At 50.4% G+C, this 19804-nt stretch overlaps 2 protein-coding genes across 6 annotated transcripts in view; both read right to left on the reverse strand.

Annotated features, from left to right (window-relative positions):
* Window positions 1-6051: 6051 nt before the first annotated feature.
* Window positions 6052-14881, reverse strand: Reep2 (receptor accessory protein 2). 2 transcript variants are annotated; one of them, XM_052155768.1, is made up of 8 exons: window positions 14468-14881; window positions 12723-12795; window positions 12275-12351; window positions 8080-8200; window positions 7830-7943; window positions 7431-7572; window positions 7199-7329; window positions 6052-7117 (listed from the first exon to the last, which is right to left on the reverse strand). In XM_052155768.1, the coding sequence occupies exons 1-8, from the start codon at window positions 14497-14499 to the stop codon at window positions 7049-7051; spliced, it is 759 nt and encodes a 252-aa protein (XP_052011728.1). In that variant the 5' UTR covers window positions 14500-14881; the 3' UTR covers window positions 6052-7048. The 2 variants fall into 2 exon arrangements, with proteins under 2 accessions (XP_052011728.1, XP_052011727.1); XM_052155767.1 differs by having other exon boundaries at window positions 7431-7578; window positions 14468-14872.
* A 1294-nt stretch (window positions 14882-16175) lies between these two features.
* Window positions 16176-19804, reverse strand: part of Kdm3b (lysine demethylase 3B) — a 56156-nt gene continuing 52527 nt past the window's right edge. For all 4 annotated transcript variants that reach the window (XM_052201351.1, XM_052201350.1, XM_052201349.1 and 1 more), the window contains one exon: window positions 16176-17575. In XM_052201351.1, coding sequence (XP_052057311.1) covers window positions 17495-17575 — 81 coding nt within the window. In that variant the 3' untranslated portion in view covers window positions 16176-17494. The remainder of the gene's footprint in view (window positions 17576-19804) is intronic.

The raw sequence follows: 19804 nt of genomic DNA on the forward strand, positions 1-19804 counted from the left end.
TGTGTGTGTGTGTGTGTGTGTAGCCTTGCCTGTCCTGGAACTCATTCTGTAGACTAGGCAGGCCTCAAGCTCAGAGACTCAGAGACCTGCCTGTCTCCTTCCAAGTTCTGGGATGAAAGGCGTGCATCGCTACACCTGACTATCATGGTTCTTATTGTTGTAGCATTCCTAATACAACAATAATTCCTAGGATTGAATTATGCACCATGTTACGTGTATTCCACATTTTGTGTGTCCACTTAACATGGGTGAAGGATGGTTTCCATTTAAATATTTTTTTAATGTGCATTGATGTTTTGCTTGCATGCGTGTCTGTGTGAGGATGTCTGGTCCCCGGTAACTGGAGCTATAGACAGTTGTGAGCCGCCATGTGGGTGCTGGGAATTGAAACCGGTTCTCTGGAAGAGCAGCCAGTGCTCTTAACCACTGAACCATCTCTCCAGACCCTAAGTATTATTTTTGTTTTATGTGAATGTTTTGCCTGTATGTATGTCCTTGTACCACGTGTGTGTGTCTGTCTGTGTGTATGTGTTACCTGTGGATGTCAGAAGAGAGCATCTCACGGCACCCTGGAAATGGAGTTACAAATATCTGTGAACCACTATGTGAGTGGTAAGACTTGAACTCACATCCCCCACAGGAACTGACCTGTCTCTTTAGCGCCTCACTTTATTTTTTTATTTTTTTAGAGACAGAGACAGAGTTTCTCTGCATAGCCCTGGCTCTCATGGAACTCACTCTGTAGACCAGGCTAGCCTCAAACTCAGAAATCCAAATCCGCCTGCCTCTGCCTCCCAAGGGCTGGGATTACAGACGTGCGCCACCACCGCCCGGCTTGCTTCTCACTTTTTTTTTTTTTTCTGATGCCCATTTCAGGTGTTTCTTTCTTTTTTTTTAAGTTTTAATTTTTTAAGACTTATTTTATTCATATGAGTGCACCGTTGCTGTCTTCAGACACACCAGAGAGGGCATCAAATCCTGTAACAGATGGCCGTGAGCCACCATGTGGTTGCTGGGAATTGAACTCAGGACCTCTGGATGAGCAGTCGGAGCTCTTAACCTCTGAGCCATCTCTCCAGCCCGCTTCTCACTTTTTGACTACAGTAAATAAGGCTGCTAAAAAGATTGATAAGTATTGTGGATGTAGAATTTTAATTTTTATCCTGTGGGGACAGGTAAGTGACAGCCGACGGCTATGAACATGGGCCCCTCAGATGGCCTCTGAGGGTGCAGTTGTTTTGGTTGCACTGTCTTGAGACAGAGTCTCACTATACAACTCAGTCTAGATTTGGGCACACAATCCCCCTGCTCCTAAGTGCTGTCACAGGTGAGCACAGCCACACCCGCTGCTCTTTCTGGGTAGCTTTTATACAAAGACTCTGCTCCCCCAAGCTCTGCCCACATACAGCTGCATGGAGGACAGGTCTGGGGCTGGGTCTTTCAGTGGCAGAGCCCCTGGGTGATTCTCTTTAGGAGTGAGTTGACAAAGGACCGATCGATGCTCTTCCCCGGGGCTCTGGGTAGGTTTCCCACCACCCAGCCCAGCCTCAACCTGCTTTCCCTGGTAACACCCATGCTGTCTCACTTTTTCTCTCCCAAGCTAAATATGGAGTGTGAAACTGCTCTTCTTCCCAATTTAGCATTTGAATTAAAGCGAGAACTGAATGTGGCTGGTTTGCCGACTCCCATCTGTGTGTGTGAGAGAGGGCTCGCAGTCTGATGGGGGAGTAGACTGGGGAACCAGCACTAAGGGCATGGTCTGATGGCAACAGCAGGTGTGTGTCAGGACAGGTGTGGCGGGGCCTTGAGGGGACACCTGACAGCTTGTGGTGATGATACAGTCTGAGCTGAGACTTGCGCACCTGTAGGAGCTGGCCTAGTGGTGTTGGAGAGTGGGAGAGGAGTGGGAGTTGGGCGGAAGGAAGCATTGGGTAATGATTTGAGCCGACAGGGCTGTGTCTGCTGACCAAAGGGCACAGAGGGTGGGGCGTGAGTTGGTCCAGGAGCTTCCTGGCTCTTTGATTCTCCCCTTTTCCTCTTCTTACCCCTCACGCTGGAGAATGAACCCAGCGAGAGTGACCTGGACCAGAGACGTCTGATCACATGATTCCTTTCGTTTTGTTTGCCTGTTTTGTTGTTAGTCTCCTATGAGGCCCTGCCTGGCACGGAACTTATGTAGACCAGGCTGGCCTGGAGCTGGGAGTGATCCTTCTACTTCTACTTCCTGAGGGCTGGGATGACAGGTGTTCTCTACCACGCCCCACACATGACCACCTTCTGCTTCGGTCACTCAGAAAGTGGACCCAGCAGGCCCAAGGCGGACATGGAACAGGAGGGTCTGGAGGGCATCACGGGAAATCAGTTAAGAAGGGTCTTTGCTCGTTTTAGCCAAACCTTCCTTCTCAGGGGAAGGAGCTAAGTTATTCTCACATCTCTTCCTCTTACTGATTGAAACTGAGTCATGATTTTGGTTCAGAATGGATAGGGTGGAGATCTTGGCCAAAGCAAACCTTTTGTTGGCAATGTGAAAGGCTGTCTGGAGGGTCATGCCCCTGTCAGACGCAGCTAAGGGATGCTGGTGTAAAACTCTCCATCAATATTTCAAGCAACATTATTTATTGATCACTTATCTGGGACAAAAGGAGAAGGTAGCTCTTCATGGACATGGGCCTGCTGGGGTGAGTTTGAGCAAGACGTCAGAGAAAGGTAGGGCATTGACGAGGATTCTCTACCCTGCCAGCCCCTGTAAGAATTCTTGGGGATCTGGAGCTGGGTTTGGAGTTTTGTTTTCTCGTCCACCTTCACAATATTCTAGATGAATATATAGGAAAAGACTAGATGTTAGGGAGGCCTGGAGCAGACCGAAGCTGCCACTGTGGCCAGGCCCAGAGCTGTAACAGCAACAGGACATCTTTCCCCACAGCTCCAGCTCAGCCCTTCCCCCACCCCACCCCAAAACCCACTTTAGTAGGTGTCTCTTCGATGCTGCTTTGGAAGCCCGGGTTAGGTCCCTCCTGAAGGAAACCTGGCATTTCCTCTGCACCCAGAACTGGGCACACGGTTCCTTCTCTGAACCTTGTTCCGAGCGGTGGGGCTACACAAAGACTGGGCTCGGACAGAGATTACCGGATAATTAACAGCTATCCTTTCTACCCTCAAAAACGTCTTTTTCCGTCTTTAGATTCTCATTCCAGGGAGCAGAGTATGAGGTGTTCTGGTCTCCAGGCCCTGAGCCATTGGAGAGATTGTTCTCAGCTAAAGGGCAGAATCCACATCGGAAGGAAGCTGCGCCACCTAGTGGGCATTTCGACGTCTTGCAGGTAGAGCAACCACAGCCGCCACCTCCAACCTCCTTTTGGGTAAAAACCAAAACGGAAGCCGCTGTCCAGCTCTCAGGACTGCCTTGAGATGCCCTTTTCTTCCTCAAGCCAGGCATGAGATTTAGAACCGAGAGAAAGCAACTATGGCGTTTGGGAGGGAAATGATAATGCACTAGATGAAATTTAGTAGGAAAACCAATAGGGTCTTTTGTGACCCGGAAACAGATTGTTCCTGTCATCTAGAATGCCGCAGATACAGAGACCACTGTTTAGGGTCGCAAGTTCCTCCCTCCAATCTCTGCTAGCTTTCCAGTAGGCTGAGCAAGGCTGAACTTAGCTCTGCTAATCGCGGTAGAGCTGGCAGAAGCTAGAGGGAGCTGCTGGCTTTCCTCTGACGTCAGGGCCTGGAAATCCCATTTTAAGCAGGTTCTTGGGAGGTTGGAACACCCACAAAAAAGGGAGGAGAAGCCAGAAGAAGCAGCTTCAGGCCAGACGCCATCACAGTCTGGAACACAGGCCTGGAGAGTTGGCTAATATTCTCAGGAGACCTGGGCAGGTGACATGGCACTAAACCCTACCCCTAAAGCCAATAATACTTCTCAAAGGCCGCTGAGAACCCCTTATTTAGTGCTCTCTAGCCTGAGAAGATCTGCGGCCGAGGAGTGAGGCCGGTGAACCTAGGGAATGCGCGACAGTATGAGGTCACCGGACTCAGTGCGTCCTACCAGCCAGCCTTCTTCTCAAAGGCTTTCCAGTTACTCTTTGTCACCCTCAGGCTCTCCTCCCCGCACCACAGGGGGGAGACCCCGTGCCTAGAGTTCCGGAAGCCTGACTGTTTCCATGGCAACAGAACAAGGAGCTTGGAAGTCTGAACATATTCCTTTTGATACAAAAAAACCCAGATGTATATATATGTAGAGAATGGCCGTTCAGAATCTGGCAGTGGTCTCCTAGCCACATGTGTGTGTGTGTGTGTGTGTGTGTGATGTAGCAAATGAAACTTACACGAAATCCCTAACTTGTTTCCTGACTATATGGTAAACACTAGCATAGTACTACAGCCTTTTACTTTCTGGGAATCTTAAAGAATGAGTCTTTCCCTCTCCTTTTCAATTAAAAAAAAAAAAGAGCCAAATTCAAGGGCTATGCTGGCTAGTTTTTATGTCAGCTTGACATAGAGGAAAAAGGAAATTGAAGAGGACATTTTCAGGAACTGCTTCCATCAGATAGGCAAGCCTGTGGTGCTGTGGTGCATTTTCTTAGTTGTTGACAGTTTTGGAAGAGCCCAGTTCCCTTTGGCCAGTGATGCTCTGGGAAGGTGACCTTGGGAGGTGTACAAGAGTGGACTGGAACCCCCGAGGAGCAAGCACTGTTCGCCCACGGCCTCTGCCTCCAGATCTGCCTTGGGCTCTGCCCGGATTCTCCTCAGTGACAGTGTGTGACCTGAGAGTCCCATGCTGAAATAAACTCTTTCCTTTCCTCATGGTGTTTGTCACAGCAATGGAAACCTAACTTAGACAGGGGCCAATGGTAGAAGGAGTGTCTTCAGAGGGCTGCTTGTCTAGAGGACTCCAGGGTAGGCAAGGGGCCCTCATATACTTACTTTTACATATTTTTAGATTATAGATTTCTCTTTTTATATATTTATGTATTCATTTATCTATTTTTTGTTTGTTTTTTTTTTGTTTTTGTTTTTTTTTTTTGAGACAGGGTTTCTCTGTGTAGCCCTGGCTGCCGTGGAACTCCCTCTGTAGACCAGGCTGGCCTCAAACTCAGAAATCTACCTGCCTCTGCCTCCCAAATGCTAGGATTAAAGGTATGCGCAACCACTGCCGGCTTATCTATTCATTTTTGAGACATAGTTTCTCTGTGTAGCCCTGGCTGTCCAGGAACTAACTCAGTAGATCAGGCCGGCCTCGAACTGAGATCCACCAGCCTCTGCCTCCAGAGTGTCAGGATTAAAGGCTGCTTTCGCTCTCACCCTAAGGGGCCTCTTACATTCTCACATCTTAGTTCTGGAGGCTCCGATAGTTTGGCTCCAGTATGTCAGGCGTACTTGCCCGGATGCCAGGGAGGGAGTCTATTGCACTTGGGGTAGTTGGCCACCGCAGGGATTGGAGTCACTTCCACCATGATGTTTTCCTTCCAGCCCGAGAGGTTGCTGTTTCTCTGTTCCCCTTCCCCTCTCTGCTGCTCTGCCATCCTGGACCCCTCCTCCTAGGTTCTGGCCCCTCAGAGCCACCTCCCCAGCAAGCCTGCTATGTCTCCCAGACCGGACTCCTCCTCTTCCCCCTGCACTTTTCTGGTTCCATGCTAAAACACCTCTGGTTCCAGGCTTTGGTGTCCTGTTTCATTTGTCCCCAATGGCTTGCCCTTCCTGAGTCTTCTCTCTCCCACCTACTCCAGCGTCCTGGGCTTTTCCGCCCCATCTTCAGCTCCATTTAACAGCCCCTATCCCATTTTCCCCCCTGGGAACCTCACTGGGAACCCGTCCCTAAAGTTCACATCTGGCAATTTCCTCGGGCTACTAAAGGTCTTTACTGAGGTCTTGGGACATGATTCCAGGGTGTAAAACAACGTATGGGGTGAGGACCCCTAAACTACCCTTCCCACATGGACCAGCTCTCCTGGGCTCCACTGGGCTCCTCTAAGGCCCTCAGAGCTAGGCTCTGCTTCCCAGTGAGGTTCCTCCCGCTGGCGGGTGGGGGCAAGAACAAGGCGGAGACCACAATAAAGGAGGTGTCAGAGTTTCGTGTATTGGCTCATCCAGTGCCCAGGTCCAGTGGGCACCATGGAATGGGGAGCCTGCAGCTCCTGCATCTCTCTCCTGTCACAGGTTCCACTTGGCCCCAGTGAGGCTGGCAGAACCGAGGCCAGGGGTGGGGTCCGGGTTGGTTCTGTCAGGGGTTTGCTTGGCCCAGGAAGAGGACCTCATGGTGAGGTGGGATGGGTCCCCTTTAGAGGAGAGGAAAGGGGACACAGAGCTTGGCAGGGCCTCTGTGGCGGAGCAGGAGGAGTCCAGTCTACGGTGTGAACGCACGCGTAAAAGGGGTCAGGGTGGAAGGGGAGGGAGGGGTCCCTCAGAGCCTCGTTCTGTCAAGGGCTTGAGACCTCTGAGGTTCAGAGACCAGCAGGGGTGGATAAAGAGGAAGAAAGACCAGGGCTGATGTAGGGAGCAGGTGACCCCTTTCACCCAACCTCCCCGGCACGCACACCCTTGGAATCTCGCCTCTCTTGGTAGAATACACAGCCCTACCAGCTGCAGTTCTCGCATGGCCATGTTGCTTATTGAAAGCCCGTGTCTCCACGCATAGCTGTACCCAGTACCGCCCTCCTCCCAGGCCTGCCCCGATTCATTCCCTTCTCAAGGCCCCCTCCCTGGAGGGGGTGGTGGGCAGGTCAGGCCTCAGAGAAGGGATGGCCATGGTCAGCAAGGCACTGGACGGGCAGGGCGGGACTAGAGCAGCAGCAAGAGCAGCGCTGGCCACTGAGCCTCCACCTCCCAAGGCTTTAGTCATCGCATCTGTCCTCAACCTCCTCTTCGCCACGCCCCCTCCGGAGGAGGGTTCCTGGGAAGGGGGGACTGGAAACAGCCATCTGGAGGGGGGGGGGGTTGCAGGTCTGAAACACTTGGGGCTGGTGGCCCATTGCTGGAGGGGACAGGGCTGCGGCGCTTCTCGGTGCTTGCTACTGTCCTATGGATGGAGGGGTGGGCGGGGCTGAGCCTCTCAAGCCGAATCGCCCCCTCCAGAACTCTTCTTCTTGGGCCGGGTCTTTAGCGTCTTGGAAGCTGGTGGCTATGTAGAGAGGACAGTGGGATTCAGCTCGCCCCCACTGTCTCTCCCCCAGCTCCCCAAGGCCACGGCCCCTGTTCTCACCTCAGCCTTGGGTACTTTTTTGATAGGTTTGGTCCTCTTGGGTGCCTTGTCTCCGAGGTCATCTTCTGAGGTTTCTGTCCGGGGATCTGCCTGGCTTGTGCTTGACCTTAGACTCATTGAAGGCTCATCTCCTGGTTTCAGGGGAGGAAAAGAGAACGAGGGCCCAGGGGTCCCTCTGGTTTGTTTGTTTTTAGCCCTGGCCTTCTTCCCACAGCCCAGGGCGTCCCAGTACCTAAGTCTTCGATGGTGTCCAGGAGACCCGCAGGGCCAGGTTGCAGGCGGCCATCCGGGCCCTGCAGCGACAGCGCATCCTCATCTCGAATGAGAGTCAGGTCCTGCATGCTAAAGCTCCGCAGCTTTTCCGACAGCACCCCCTGGCCCTAGGGTCACCACCACGCACCAAGAGAGCAGGAGGAAGGGGCGGGGTGGAGACAGAGGTTACCATGGTGTTGGGATAGTTTCCCTTTGGTCAGATGGGGAAACTGACCAGACAGTAGAAGAAAACAGGGCTGGAGCCTGGAGCTGCACAGCCCAAAGTCCCCAAGGCCTAGGGTGGATGCCAAGGGGCCTGGGCAGGACGGAAGGTGGACAAGGTGGGGGCCCTGGGGGTCTGGACCCATCTTCATCTCACCTTGGCAGCGGCTGTGACTGCAGCGTTGGCGGCGAGGTTCAGACCCCTCTTGCCCACTCTCATCATGGTCTCATAGCTCTTGTCTCGGGCTTGTGTGATGTATTCGTCGATCTCCTAGGGGGACGAGAGACCCGCCAGGTAGCTTTGCTGACAACTGTGCAAAGACAGGGAGCTGGGCTCTGCCAGGTAACTGCAGGCAGGGGGATGTCTCAGCTGGGCCAGGCCGGAGGAACTGAAGGTAGAGGCAAACCTTTTCCTTGTTGGACAGTGTTGGATGCACGAACTTGCGGTAGAGAACGCTGGAGCCCTTGGTGTAAGGGGACAGCAGCCATATCACAAAAGCGATCTTGAGCTCAAAGTAGAAGGGGAACCTGTTGGGCGGAGAGAAGTGTGCTCAGAGCATGCGCGGGAAGAGAGAGACACACACTGGATTTAGCAGCGCGGACCCTGGACAGCTCCCACCCTTTAAGTGGTCTGAGGCCACGTGGTTTCCAGGAGGGGCGGGTGTGTGGGAGGGGTGGAGACAGGGTTGGGGAGAAGGCTAAACTGAGACTCATGTGGAAGGTAAGAAGGGGGCCCCATTTAGGATACATACCTATAATCTCAGTATGGGAGACCCGATCACAAATTTGTGCCCGCTCTAGGCTATCTAATACCCTATCTCAAAACAGACCACAAAAACAAAGGCCAGGCATGGGGGCATAAACTCGTGGGCATAAACTATCATACTCGGTCTGTGTGTGCATGTTTATGCATGTGCATGTGCGTTCTTGAGTACGGAGGCCAGAGGCCACCCTGGGCATTCTTGCCTCTCTGGCATGGAGCTAGCAATCTCTGGTGAGCCAGCTGTCTCTGCTTCTCCCCGAGGGTGTCACAAGTATGGGCCACCATTTCTTTTAAACACAGGCTCTGGGGACTGAAGTTGAGGCGTCATGTTTACACAGCGAGTGCTTTACCCACCAAGCTGTCTCTCTGGGCCTTTGATAATTTTTAATTAAAAAAAAAAAATTTTTTTTTTTAAAAATCATGGTGATGCAAGCCTTTAGTACCAGTGTTTGGGAAGCAGAGACAGGTGGATCTCCGAGTTCCAGGACAGCCAGGGCTACACAAAAAACTCCTGTCTTGAAAAACCAAATAAATAGCCGGGTGGTGGTAATCTCAGCACTCTGGGAGGAAGAGGCAGGCGGATTTCTGAGTTCAAGGCCAGCCTGGTCTACAGAGTGAGTTCCAGGACAGCCAGGGCCATACAGAGAAACCCTGTCTCAAAAAAACCAAATCCAAAAAACAACCAAAAAGAAAAAAAAAAGAAAAAAAAGAAAAACCAAATAAATAAAATAATTTGTTTTTCCTCAAGGTGCTGTCCTAGTGGTTCACCCTAGCCTTGACCTCCTGGAGTCACGTGACTGCTCTGCTTCAGCCGCAAGCAGGCAGCTCTGGGCCTTCCTCACATTCTCATCTTCCACAGCCCCACAAAGCCCTCTCCTTCACCTGTACCCAGGGAATCTAGACTTATCACACCCCCAGGCTTTTTAAAAAAAATTATCTAAGCACACTGCAGCTGTCTTCAGATGCACCAGAAGAGGGCATCAGATCTCTTTACGGATGGTTGTGAGACACTATGTGGGTGCTGGGATTTGAGCTCATGACCTTTGGAAGAGCAATCGGTGCTCTTACCCACTGAGCCATCTCTCTAGCCCCCAGCCCCAGGCTTTTAACACATCTCTGATTGCCTCTCTTTAAAACTATAGGTGGCAAAGGCAAGGGCTTTATAGCCAAATCAAATGATACTTTGTCTCTCAATGTTTAAGTTCTTTTATCTGTCACTTAAAATATGTCTTTTGAAGTCAAGGACAATTTTATTGGCGCTTTAAAGAAAAACAAAGACAAACAATTTCAGGGTAAGCAAGCTTCAAACTCAGCAGCTTCCTGGAAGAAAAGAAGGGGGGCGGGGAGAAGGAAGGATGCCGGGCCATTGAAGCCAGTACAGAGGGTAGAGTGCAGATGCGTGACTCACAAGCTGTCACGTGGTGGGGAAAGAGTAAGAAAACCCAAAATGCTGGGGACGCCCTATGTAACAAGGGAAGCACGTCTGGAAAAAGACGACTTGGGTTGAGAGCACTGGCTGCTTTTGTAGAGGACCTGGGTTCAGTTCTTAGCACCCACGCGACAGCTCCCGATTGTCTGTAACTCCAGCTCCAGGGGATTTGACACTTTCTTCTGGCACCAGGTGCACGGCAGGTGCAGTCATACAGACAGGCAAGACACCCGTGAACAGAAAATAAGGGCTTTGTTTTGTTGCTTTTTTAAAAGAAAAAGTCGGGTTGTGGTGCAGTGTACACCTGTAATCCTAGGATAAGGGAGCCTGAGGCAGGTGGATAATCACAATTTTAAGGTCAACATAGACTACATAATGGGTTCCACTGTCAACCCAGCCAGAGATACACAGTGAAGCTCTATCTGGAGGGAAAGGAAAGGAACGAAAAGGAAAGAAAAGAAAAAGAAAATTATGCTTTCCTGAATCCAAAAAAAAGCAAGAAGCCTCAGGAAGAAGGTGCAGGGCTGTGGCCAGGAAGCTACTGCCTCTTTTTAAAAACCTTCATCACGGGGCTGGAGAGATGACTCAGTGGTTAAGAGCACTGACTGCTCTCCCAAAGATCCTGAGTTCAAATCCCAGCAACCACATGGTGGCTCACAACCGTCATCATAATGAGATCTGATGCCCTCTTCTGGAGTGTCTGAAGATAGCTACAGTGTACTTACATACAATAAATAAATAAATAAATCTTTTGGGGGCGGAGAGGGGCTGGAGAGATGGGTCAGTGGTTAAGAGGGCCGACTGCTCTTCGGAAGGTTCTGAGTTCAAATCCCAGCAACCATCTGCAATGAGATCTGATGCCCTCTCCTGATACATCTAAGGACAACTACAGTGTACTTAAATATAATAATAAATCTTAAAAAAAAAATACAGGGGCTGGAGAGATGGCTCAGTGGTTAAGAGCACTGACTGCTCTTCTGAAGATCCTGAGTTCAAATCCCAGCAACCACATGGTGGCTCACAACCATCTTTTTTTTTTTTTTTTTTTTTTTTGGCTTTTTGGATTTGGTTTTTGTCGAGACACGGTTTCTCTGTGTAGCCCTGGCTGTCCTGGAACTCACTCTGTAGACCAGGCTGGCCTTGAACTCAGAAATCCGCTTGCCTCTGCCTCCCAGAGTGCTGGGATTACAGGCGTGCGCCACCACTGCCCAGCTCTCACAACCATCTGTAATGAGATCTGATGCCCTCTTCTGGAGTATCTGAAGACAGCTACAGTGTACTTACAAATAATAAATAAATCTTTAAAAAACAAAAACCCTTCATCATGTTTATGTATGTGCCTATATGCGCATGCCTGCAATTGTGCATGTGTGCATAGTTTGTCTGTGGCAGTCAGAAAAGACAGTATCTGGAGCTGATTCCCGCTCTCTACTCTTATACAGCTCTCAGGGGTCAAACTCGGGTCAGCAGGCTTTGAGCTGATGCAGCAGGAACTTTGTTGATGAACCACTCTGCTGCCCCCTGCCCTGAGATTATGTAGCCCAGGCTGGCCTCAAAACTGCAACGATACTCCTACCTTATAGTCCCTAGGACTGGGATTATGGGTGATTCAAATTCCAATATACTTTATTCTTCATGAGGTATTTCTCACCCAGAAAACATTCTGAGCAGATTCAGACATATTCCCCATCCCTGTAATGCTCAGATACTTTAGGGCTATTTGTGCCTGTTGGAAATACCAGCATTCAGTGTCGGCACAATAAAACATGCTTGGTCCACAAACCGGGGAGACAAGGTTTAGGGACTGGTGACCTGTCTAATGTCACAGTGAGAGCAGATGCACACTCATTCCCTCAGTTTCCCTGTGGCATGTGGCTGTCACCAGAAAGAAATGTGGCAGGTTTTGTTTGTTTGTTTGAATTAGGATAGCCAAAAAAAAAACCAAAAAAAACAAAAAAACCCAAAAAAGTTGGGCAGTGATGGCGCATGCCTTTAATCCTAGCATTGGAAGGCAGAGGCAGGTAGATTTCTGAGTTTGAGGCCAGCCTGGTCTACAAAGTGAGTTTCAGGACAGCCAGGACTACACAGAGAAACCTTATCTCAAAAAAATAAAACCACCACCACCAACAACAAAAAAACCAGAAGCAGGATAGCCCCAGCTGTTCTGGAACTCGGGACATAGATCCACCTGCCCTGCCTCCCAGGTGCTGGGATGAAAGGAGTGTGCCACCATACCCGGTCTGTCCTTACTGTCCCGACACCAGGTGTGAAGAGCCGTATTAAGGGTGCTGAGGGACTGTTGGGAGTTGGGGGTGACTCTAGCCTGGGTCCAAATCTTCTGCCTATCTGTCTGACTAGAGAAAGGAAGAGCTCTGGGTTCTGAGATGCAAGGAGGGCCACTGGACCTCACCAGGACAGTATTATATCCGTAAGTGTCTCGGCTGTGGTGAAGAAGGCGAAGACAATCCAGTACATCATCCATTTTACCTGGGGGACAGAGGGCAGTGTTAACCAGGGCTTAGGGCTGGGGTGGGGGGGGAGGGGGGAGGGGAGGAGGTGGAAACACCCGACGTCCCTGGTCTGTCAGCTCCTCATACCCGGGCTAAGCTGAGAAAACAGAACCCCATAGCACTGTCTGCTCCACATTAGCCGTCCTGGGAGAGCGATACCCAAGACCTCACACTTGCCAATCATGCCAAGCCTGGGCAGGGATAGGGAACATCCCAGAAACTCTTTTTCCCAGGGTCTTGTTGGATTGTGTGGCATAAAGCCACACTCTACTCCCATGTTCTACACACACACACACACACACACACACACACACACACACGTTACACAGGGTACGGTCATGCACTCACGTATTCCTTCACGTTTTTGGTCTTCACGGCCTTGTAGGAAGAATAGGCTGGGTACAGGGTGCCAAAGACGAGCCTAGGGAGGCAGGCATGGTTACTGGGCTACCCTTCCTCCTAGCTCTGCACCATCCCCGGGGTGCTAAGGAGCAAAGGGCAGGCTCTCCACTCTCCACGGCACCAGCTGTCCGAGGAGCACTGGTCAAGGATTATGAAGTCAAAGCCTTTGGAGAGACACACATGTGGGGGTGGGGCCTCAGCCAGTCTGGGTGGGACCCTCTCCCTGTCCGCTGTTCATTCCTTTAGCCCTTGAAATGGAAGACAGAGGTAGGAGGCCGCAGGAGTCCCTCCAGTCAGGATCCTTGGCTATCCACAGGCGTGTCATGGGAGCTGAGGGGCTGGTCACCGCCATGAGATGTCTTCCTTCTCTGCCTAATGCCTCTTTAACCATCTGTTCATACCCTCCCCCTGCTAGGGGCTGGGTAGGGCCAGGTCCCCAAGGGACTCTAACATCACCAAACAGGGCACCCAACTTGGCAGCCAGAGCTGTTGTGGCCCTGGGACTAGAGGACACAGGTGCAGGAGGCCCTGGAAGACACAAAAGACTTACAACCCCAATATCAACATGGCCCAGGGTCAGGTACTGAAGACCTGGGCTTAAGACCTTATCTGAGCACCCTTCTACAGATTACAGAAAGGACACAAGAGAGGAAGAAAGAAAGTCCTGTATCCTGTAGGGAGTTTGCCCAGGCCAGAAAAGTAGCCACCCTTGGAAGTTACATGGAGAGATAAGGCCTGTAGGGGTGGGAAGAGGAAACCCCACGGGTTGAGAGGAAACCAGGACACATGTGACAACACTCAATGGGAAGAAGGGTGGGGCTGCTGGGATGCCAGCCTTGACGGAGGCTGCGGGGCAGAGCCCTAAAGCAGAGGAAGGGTTGGCTCTGAAGCGGTACCTTAAAGTGTGGGCGCTTTGCCAACGTAGGGCACTCACTGCCTGTGCTGATGCTGGAGAGAGCGGGGCAGAATCCACAAGGCCAAATCTGGCTTGTGTGTGTTTGTGGGAGGGAGGTATTTGTTCCTGTATCTGGGGGAGGTGCCAGGACCACAGCTCCACAATGTGACTGTTACAATGTGCCTGGAATCAAGGCCACCAAATGGCTTTTGCAATCCTAGGCAGATATGGATCCATCCAGTTACCTCCCCACTTTTGTCTTCCCAGCAACTCGGCTTCCATGCCCAGCCCTGCTTTCCGGATGCCTTAGGACAGGTGTCCTCCTCTTATCACTAGTCGGAACCTGGAGGAAGGCCTGAGAGCTTTGGGGAGGCCCTAGGGAATGGGCGGTGGATCTGAGCTCCGGAATGATGAGGCCCCTGTCATACTCCCCTCTTAATCTCTTCCTGGAGGGAAAGGACGGTCTTGCAGGCTCCTCCAGCCTAGATCTGCTCGGTGGGGGAGGGGATGTGCCCGCCTCCCCTTATAAATCAGTAGCTGCTCAGCGTCTAGGATGGGGGAGGGCGCAGGGGCAAGGCAATTAAGAATATACGGGTTTTAAAAATAATATGGGTGAGGTCCCTGGGAAACCAGGCCTGCCATGCTCCCCTTCCAGTCTTCGGTCCCACATCTCTGTGTCTGGGGACACCACTCAGGGACCCTGGGTTAAACCACCCCGGGCTTGAATACCGCGCCCTCCGCCCCCGGCCCCCTCATCCCCCAACCCGGGCGGCCCCGCCGCAGCCTCTGCACTCACACCACCAGGCGAGAGATGATCCAGGACACCATGGCGGGGCGGGGACCCAGCCCGGGTGGGGATGCAGCTGCCCGAGGCCGGCGGCTGAAGCAGCAGGAGCTGCTGTTAGCAGCGGCAGCCGCCGTGGGGTCAGCGGAGCGCGGAGTTGCCGCCGTTAAAGGGGAGGTCCCTGCCGCAGCGGCGGGCCGTGGGCGGTGGCGCCTCTTAAAGGGGAGGCCGCGGTGTCGGCGCGCCCCCCCAGCACCTGCTGGGCCTGGGCATGCGCTTTCACCCCCGTGCCCAGCCTCCCTCTAAATCGCCTGTTCACTGTCCTGGAGCTTCAAGCTGGAGGCCAGAGTCTTGGCGGGGTTCCCGTTTGGTTCCATCCTTTGACATCAGCTGCAGCCCACCTCCCGCCCTGCCCACATCAGGTTGAAGGTTATATCCACGAGGAGGAAGGGCTGCTTTGCTCAGCTGTGAGCCTTAGCGTTTCATTGAATCCTCACAACTACCCTATAAGGTGCAAGTTATAATTATCCTCATCCTGAAGATGGGGTTTATTGGTTTCACTACTATGCTGATGGCCACTAATCCACACTTATTAGGCTACATCCCCCAAACAGTCAAAGTCCCCTCCCCATTAGAGGCTCCTTAAGGACGTCCTCCTGAGGCTCTGCTGCACCTGTCCTCCAGTCCTCGTCAAGAACTGCCAATTCCCAGTTTAACAGGAGGGTTTTGGTGGTAAGTTGTCTCTGTGTGTGTGTGAGTGTGTAGTTTAGGGAGATGTGAAATTTAATATGGGGGGAGGATAGGAGAGAGGAGAGGGTCTCTCAAGTAAGTGAAAAGACCAGAGACAGTTCCACCCCCAGCAAGTACCACTGGTAGTGGATGTCCTAATTCTGAAGACATTTATATCCAGAATGTAGGCTAGCCTGCCTCCCGATTTTCACCAAAGCAGTCATATCCCAGAGCATCCCTCCTCCACAGCCTCCTTCTCTGTCCCATTTTAAAACTGCTGTATCCTGGGCCTTTATGCTGAGGTACAATCCTTTTGGTGACCACACTGTTAACCTGTTCCACCAGGCTGAAAGGACACGCTCACAACTCTGTATTTCAAAGAGTTATGATCATATTCAAACCTAGCATCCTTGAAAAACACAAATGGTCTATTTCTACCCTGGTAATTATGTTTCCAGGCTCAAATGCATTGGAAGGTGTCTTCAAACATTTCAGAGAAGCACGCCTCTATGACCTCTCCTGCTTTTCTTTACAATTTCCTTCCCAAAAGGCCTTTTAAAATCAGAATGTAGTTTGTCCTTAATCCAGCAAGAACACTTTAATTTTGCTTAATAAATAAAACCCCAATTGGGTCTTTCCATCATTTCTAAGGCATCCTAGGACAACACACTTTAAGGCAGGCAACTGCACGGCTCCCAGTCTGACCTGCAGGTCTGCCCCGGGTGTTCTTTAAGGCAGTTTCCTCTCACCCTGCACTTACTCCATTTTGTTCACCGAGCACACTGTGAGGAGACCGCTCTACCCACTCACTACTTACGTGGGTCCTTCCCTACCGTCTTTCTCCCAACTGGGCCCAATTCAAACAGCGAAGAGCAGTGATGAGATGCAGGGCAGGGGGAAAACCTGACATCGACTCCCACCTCTCACTTCTGCCCCGTGTGGTCTGGACTTCAGAAAGGTTGGTAGAGAAAGAATTTTGTCTACTCCAAACTGATTTGTTAGATTTTTATTAAGAACATGGAAATCCCAATCAGCCCTTCAATAAAATTAAAATACAGAAAGTGAAATTAAAAGTATTCTACAATAAATGACTTTTATTTAAAAAAAAAAAAAAAAACAAAGAAAGTAAGTGTGAACATATAAACAAGGCTGCCGGGTAGCACACCTGGAAAGAGGCACATTTTCCAATGTACCTACGGGCCAATGAATTCCATCATTTCCAAGTAAATTCTTAATAAAAACTCCACTGAGTTGGAAAGTTTTGCTGAAAATATTCTAGACAAAACTCCAAAAAACAAAAGCAAAACTTCTTTATATTGGAGATCACACTTTCCACCCCATTTGAACACATACGAGGAGTCCCAGGGGAACGCTGGTAATCGGTGACACAGCTCCTGGGGTCAGCAGTGCGCGCAGGGAACACTCCGCAGCTCAGACATGACGCAGTTCTTTCTCAGATGACTGCTCCCTCAAGATAAGACTGAGAAGGACGGGTAGAAACTAAAAATACTCTAATAAAAAGCCAATTCTTTTAAATTACGCTTTGGCTGATTTTGTGCTATAAGGGGCAGCTGATTTCTAAAAATCATATTTCTTTTCAAAGAGTTTTATTGAAAGGAAGACTAAATGTAATGTGCCTTTCCTCATAGTCCAGGAAAACAACTGTTATTTCAAAAGTTCTAAAAATATCTACTTTCATGAAATAGTAACTATTTCACTACAAACCTATTTTTCACTAAATACACGTTTCCTAATCCTGGAGCTTCCTGGGGAAAGCAGTGGGCTCTCCCTGGGTCCTGAAGACTCCAGTGTTCATGGAGAGTACGGGAAGGGCTGCACCCCCATCTCCTAGGATGGGCCAGGTCAGAGGTCATGTGTGGAGACACTGCCAGGTTTCCACCAGGCACATTAAGTCATCACCTTACTTTACCAGTTATGACTTCCTCCAAACACATTCCTAGTTAGTGAGGCACAAGAGGAACAGAAAAGGAAGGTGTGCCCACATTCCTGGTTTCCATGGACTCAAACCAGGAGAATGTGCAGGAGAGCCCAGTGATGTTAAAGCAACCTGGATTCCCAAAAGGCCACTGGATGGGAATGTGGCACCCTCGGCTTTGAGTCTGAGACTGTGTGAACAGTGCGACTTCCTTGTGTCAACCTTCAGTGTTGAGGCAGCATAGAAAGAGTGGCAGAGTCTGTAATACTGACCACACTGCTTGGGGAGGGGCCTCTGCTCCTGCAGAGAACCCTGCCGTTCCCTGGTAAGTGTTGTGAAAGGCCTGCTTGACAGAGAGCGGAAGTTCCCACGCTTTAAGACCTGGCCAGCTTGGATTCGTGGGCCTTCAGAGTGCCAACAGCATCTTTCACTGCGTGGTAGATGATGTTCTTCACCTGGGGACAATCAGCACGGTCAGTTCCTGGCAGCACATGCACAGCTAAGTCCTACAGCAACAAGCCTGCAGAAAGCCACTGGGACGGAGCAGCAGTGACCACGTGCTTCCTAAGCAGGATGTGAATGAAGTACTCACTCAAGAAGAATGGTGAAATCACGGGGAAGGTTACACAGCCATCATTACCCCTGTGCTCGCTAGGTGCTGAACAGTGTTACTAAGGTATTATGTGGAGTATTAGGTAATCTTTGCCATGATCCTATGAAGTATATTTTATCATGAATTTTGTTTATGGACCCTGGCCCTGAGAAAATCAAGTTCCAGGGAACTGAAGGTGGGCATGGTGGTACAGGTCTCTAATCCCAACGGCCGATGCCAACCTGGAATAGACAAGACCTCATGACAATGTCAGTGGGACTGGGTAGCTGAGTAATGGGCTTTCTTCCTGCTGTGTCAAAGCTGGTTCTCTCCTTCTGCCTGTGGGATCTAGGGACTAGAGCCACCTTGCCAGCTCCTCTCCCCCCCTTTAAAAGCAGGGTCTTACTACTTAGCCAAGGCTGGCCTCTAAACCCTCTATGATCCTTCTGATTTGTTTCTCAAGTAGTGGGATTACAAAAATGTGCCATCAGGTCCAGAGCTTATGTGGTTTTTTTCTAATTTATCTAAAAGAAACATATTTTACACACGATATTGGAAGTAGTTATTAAAATAAGGTTATAGGATAAAGACACCCTTTAAAAGGACTGACCAGGAGACTGTTTTCTAGGGAGGGAAAGAGAGGTAGGACAAAAAGGAAGGACACTGGTGCTTTAATAATGCTGCTGTTGTAGACTGGATGTGCACCTGTACTGCATACATGTGACACTCTATTTCACAAAAACAGGAGACTTTGTGAGGGCATACGAGACGCCTTACACCTCTACCGAGCCTTTCCTTTAACAGAAACACACTGTCTGCGATCAGGTCTGTGCTGGGGAAAGTTGCCAATCAAACAGTTAAGCTCAGCTAAGCTTGCTTTAGCAGGGGAGCAGCAAACAGTCAAAGACTACAGCATGTCAGATGGTAAAGGCGGCACAGAAGAGAACAAGTGACCACTGGGACCTGGGGCCCTACAGAGGCGCCGCCGCCACACTGTCTCACACTTACAGTATGTGTGTCTATGTGCACACTGGGTACCACAGGGCACAGGGAGTGGTCAGAAGACAACCTCTGGGAGCTGGCTCCCTCCTCACCACATGGGTCCCAAGAATCGGGGCTCAGGTCACCAGGCCTGGCAACAGGTGCCATTACTTGCTGAGGCATATTGCTGACTCCCCAATACTATTATTTTATTATTGTTTTTTAGGATTCTTATTTTATTGTATTGTATGTTTGCATGTCTACCATACATGAGCCAGTGCTTGCAGAGGCCAGGGGTGGGCATCAAATCTAGAACTATAGTTAACAGGCAGTTGTAAACCCTGGTAACCAAACCCAGGTTCTTTGCTAAAACAGTGTGTTGTTGTTTTTCAATACAGAATTTCTCTGTGTGGCCCTGCCTGTCTCTATATGCCGCTCTATATGAACTCACTCTGTAGGCCAGAATGGCCTCCAACTCAGAGATCTGCCTGCCTCTGCCTCCCAAGTGCTGGGACTCAGTATGCGCATGACCACCGTGCCTGGCTAGCATGTGTTCTTAACCTGAGCCATGTCTGTAGCTCCAGACACTACAAAAATAAAAGGAAGTAAAGGGGATGAAGAGTTGGCTCAGGGGTTAAAAGCAATGGCTATTTTCTCCAAGGACCTGGGTACAATTCCTGTCACCCACATGGCAGCTCACAACTGTGTGTAACTCCAGTTCCAAGGGATCCGATCCCCTCACACACACATGCAAGCAGGCAGAACACCAACATACATGAAATAAAAAATAAATAAATCATTTACAAAAAGAGTAAAGAGACAGGCTTCGGTTGAGATCTGAGATGTGGGATAAAGTAAGTACCTTTGCACGGCTTCTATATTAATATGATCATACTCTGTATAAAATATCTCCCTGCACCAATCTGCAGGCTAAGGAGCGTGCTGCCTGAGACCCTCTACAGGGCTGGGTTCAAGCTTCCTGAGCACCAGGAAATACCCTGTCAAAGCAAACACAATCTGGTCTTTTTTTCCTCCCTCCCTCCCTCCCTCCCTTCCTTGTTTTTTGGAGACTCTCTGTCTCCCATGCTGGCTTTTAGCTCCAAGGTTTAGG

Source organism: Apodemus sylvaticus, chromosome 13, assembly GCF_947179515.1.
Source record: "Apodemus sylvaticus chromosome 13, mApoSyl1.1, whole genome shotgun sequence".
NCBI classification, from domain to species: Eukaryota; Metazoa; Chordata; class Mammalia; order Rodentia; family Muridae; genus Apodemus; species Apodemus sylvaticus.

Excerpts from the sequence above, each read along its gene's own strand:
- Reep2 (XM_052155767.1), bottom strand. The coding sequence starts at position 14,499 with ATGGTGTCCTGGATCATCTCTCGCCTGGTGGT. Across the intron at positions 8,201-12,274 it reads ACGGATATAATACTGTCCTG|GTTCCCCTTCTACTTTGAGC; the intron begins GTGAGGTCCAGT and ends TCCGCCCAACAG. Across the intron at positions 7,579-7,829 it reads CAGTCACAGCCGCTGCCAAG|GGCCAGGGGGTGCTGTCGGA; the intron begins GTGAGATGAAGA and ends TGGTGACCCTAG.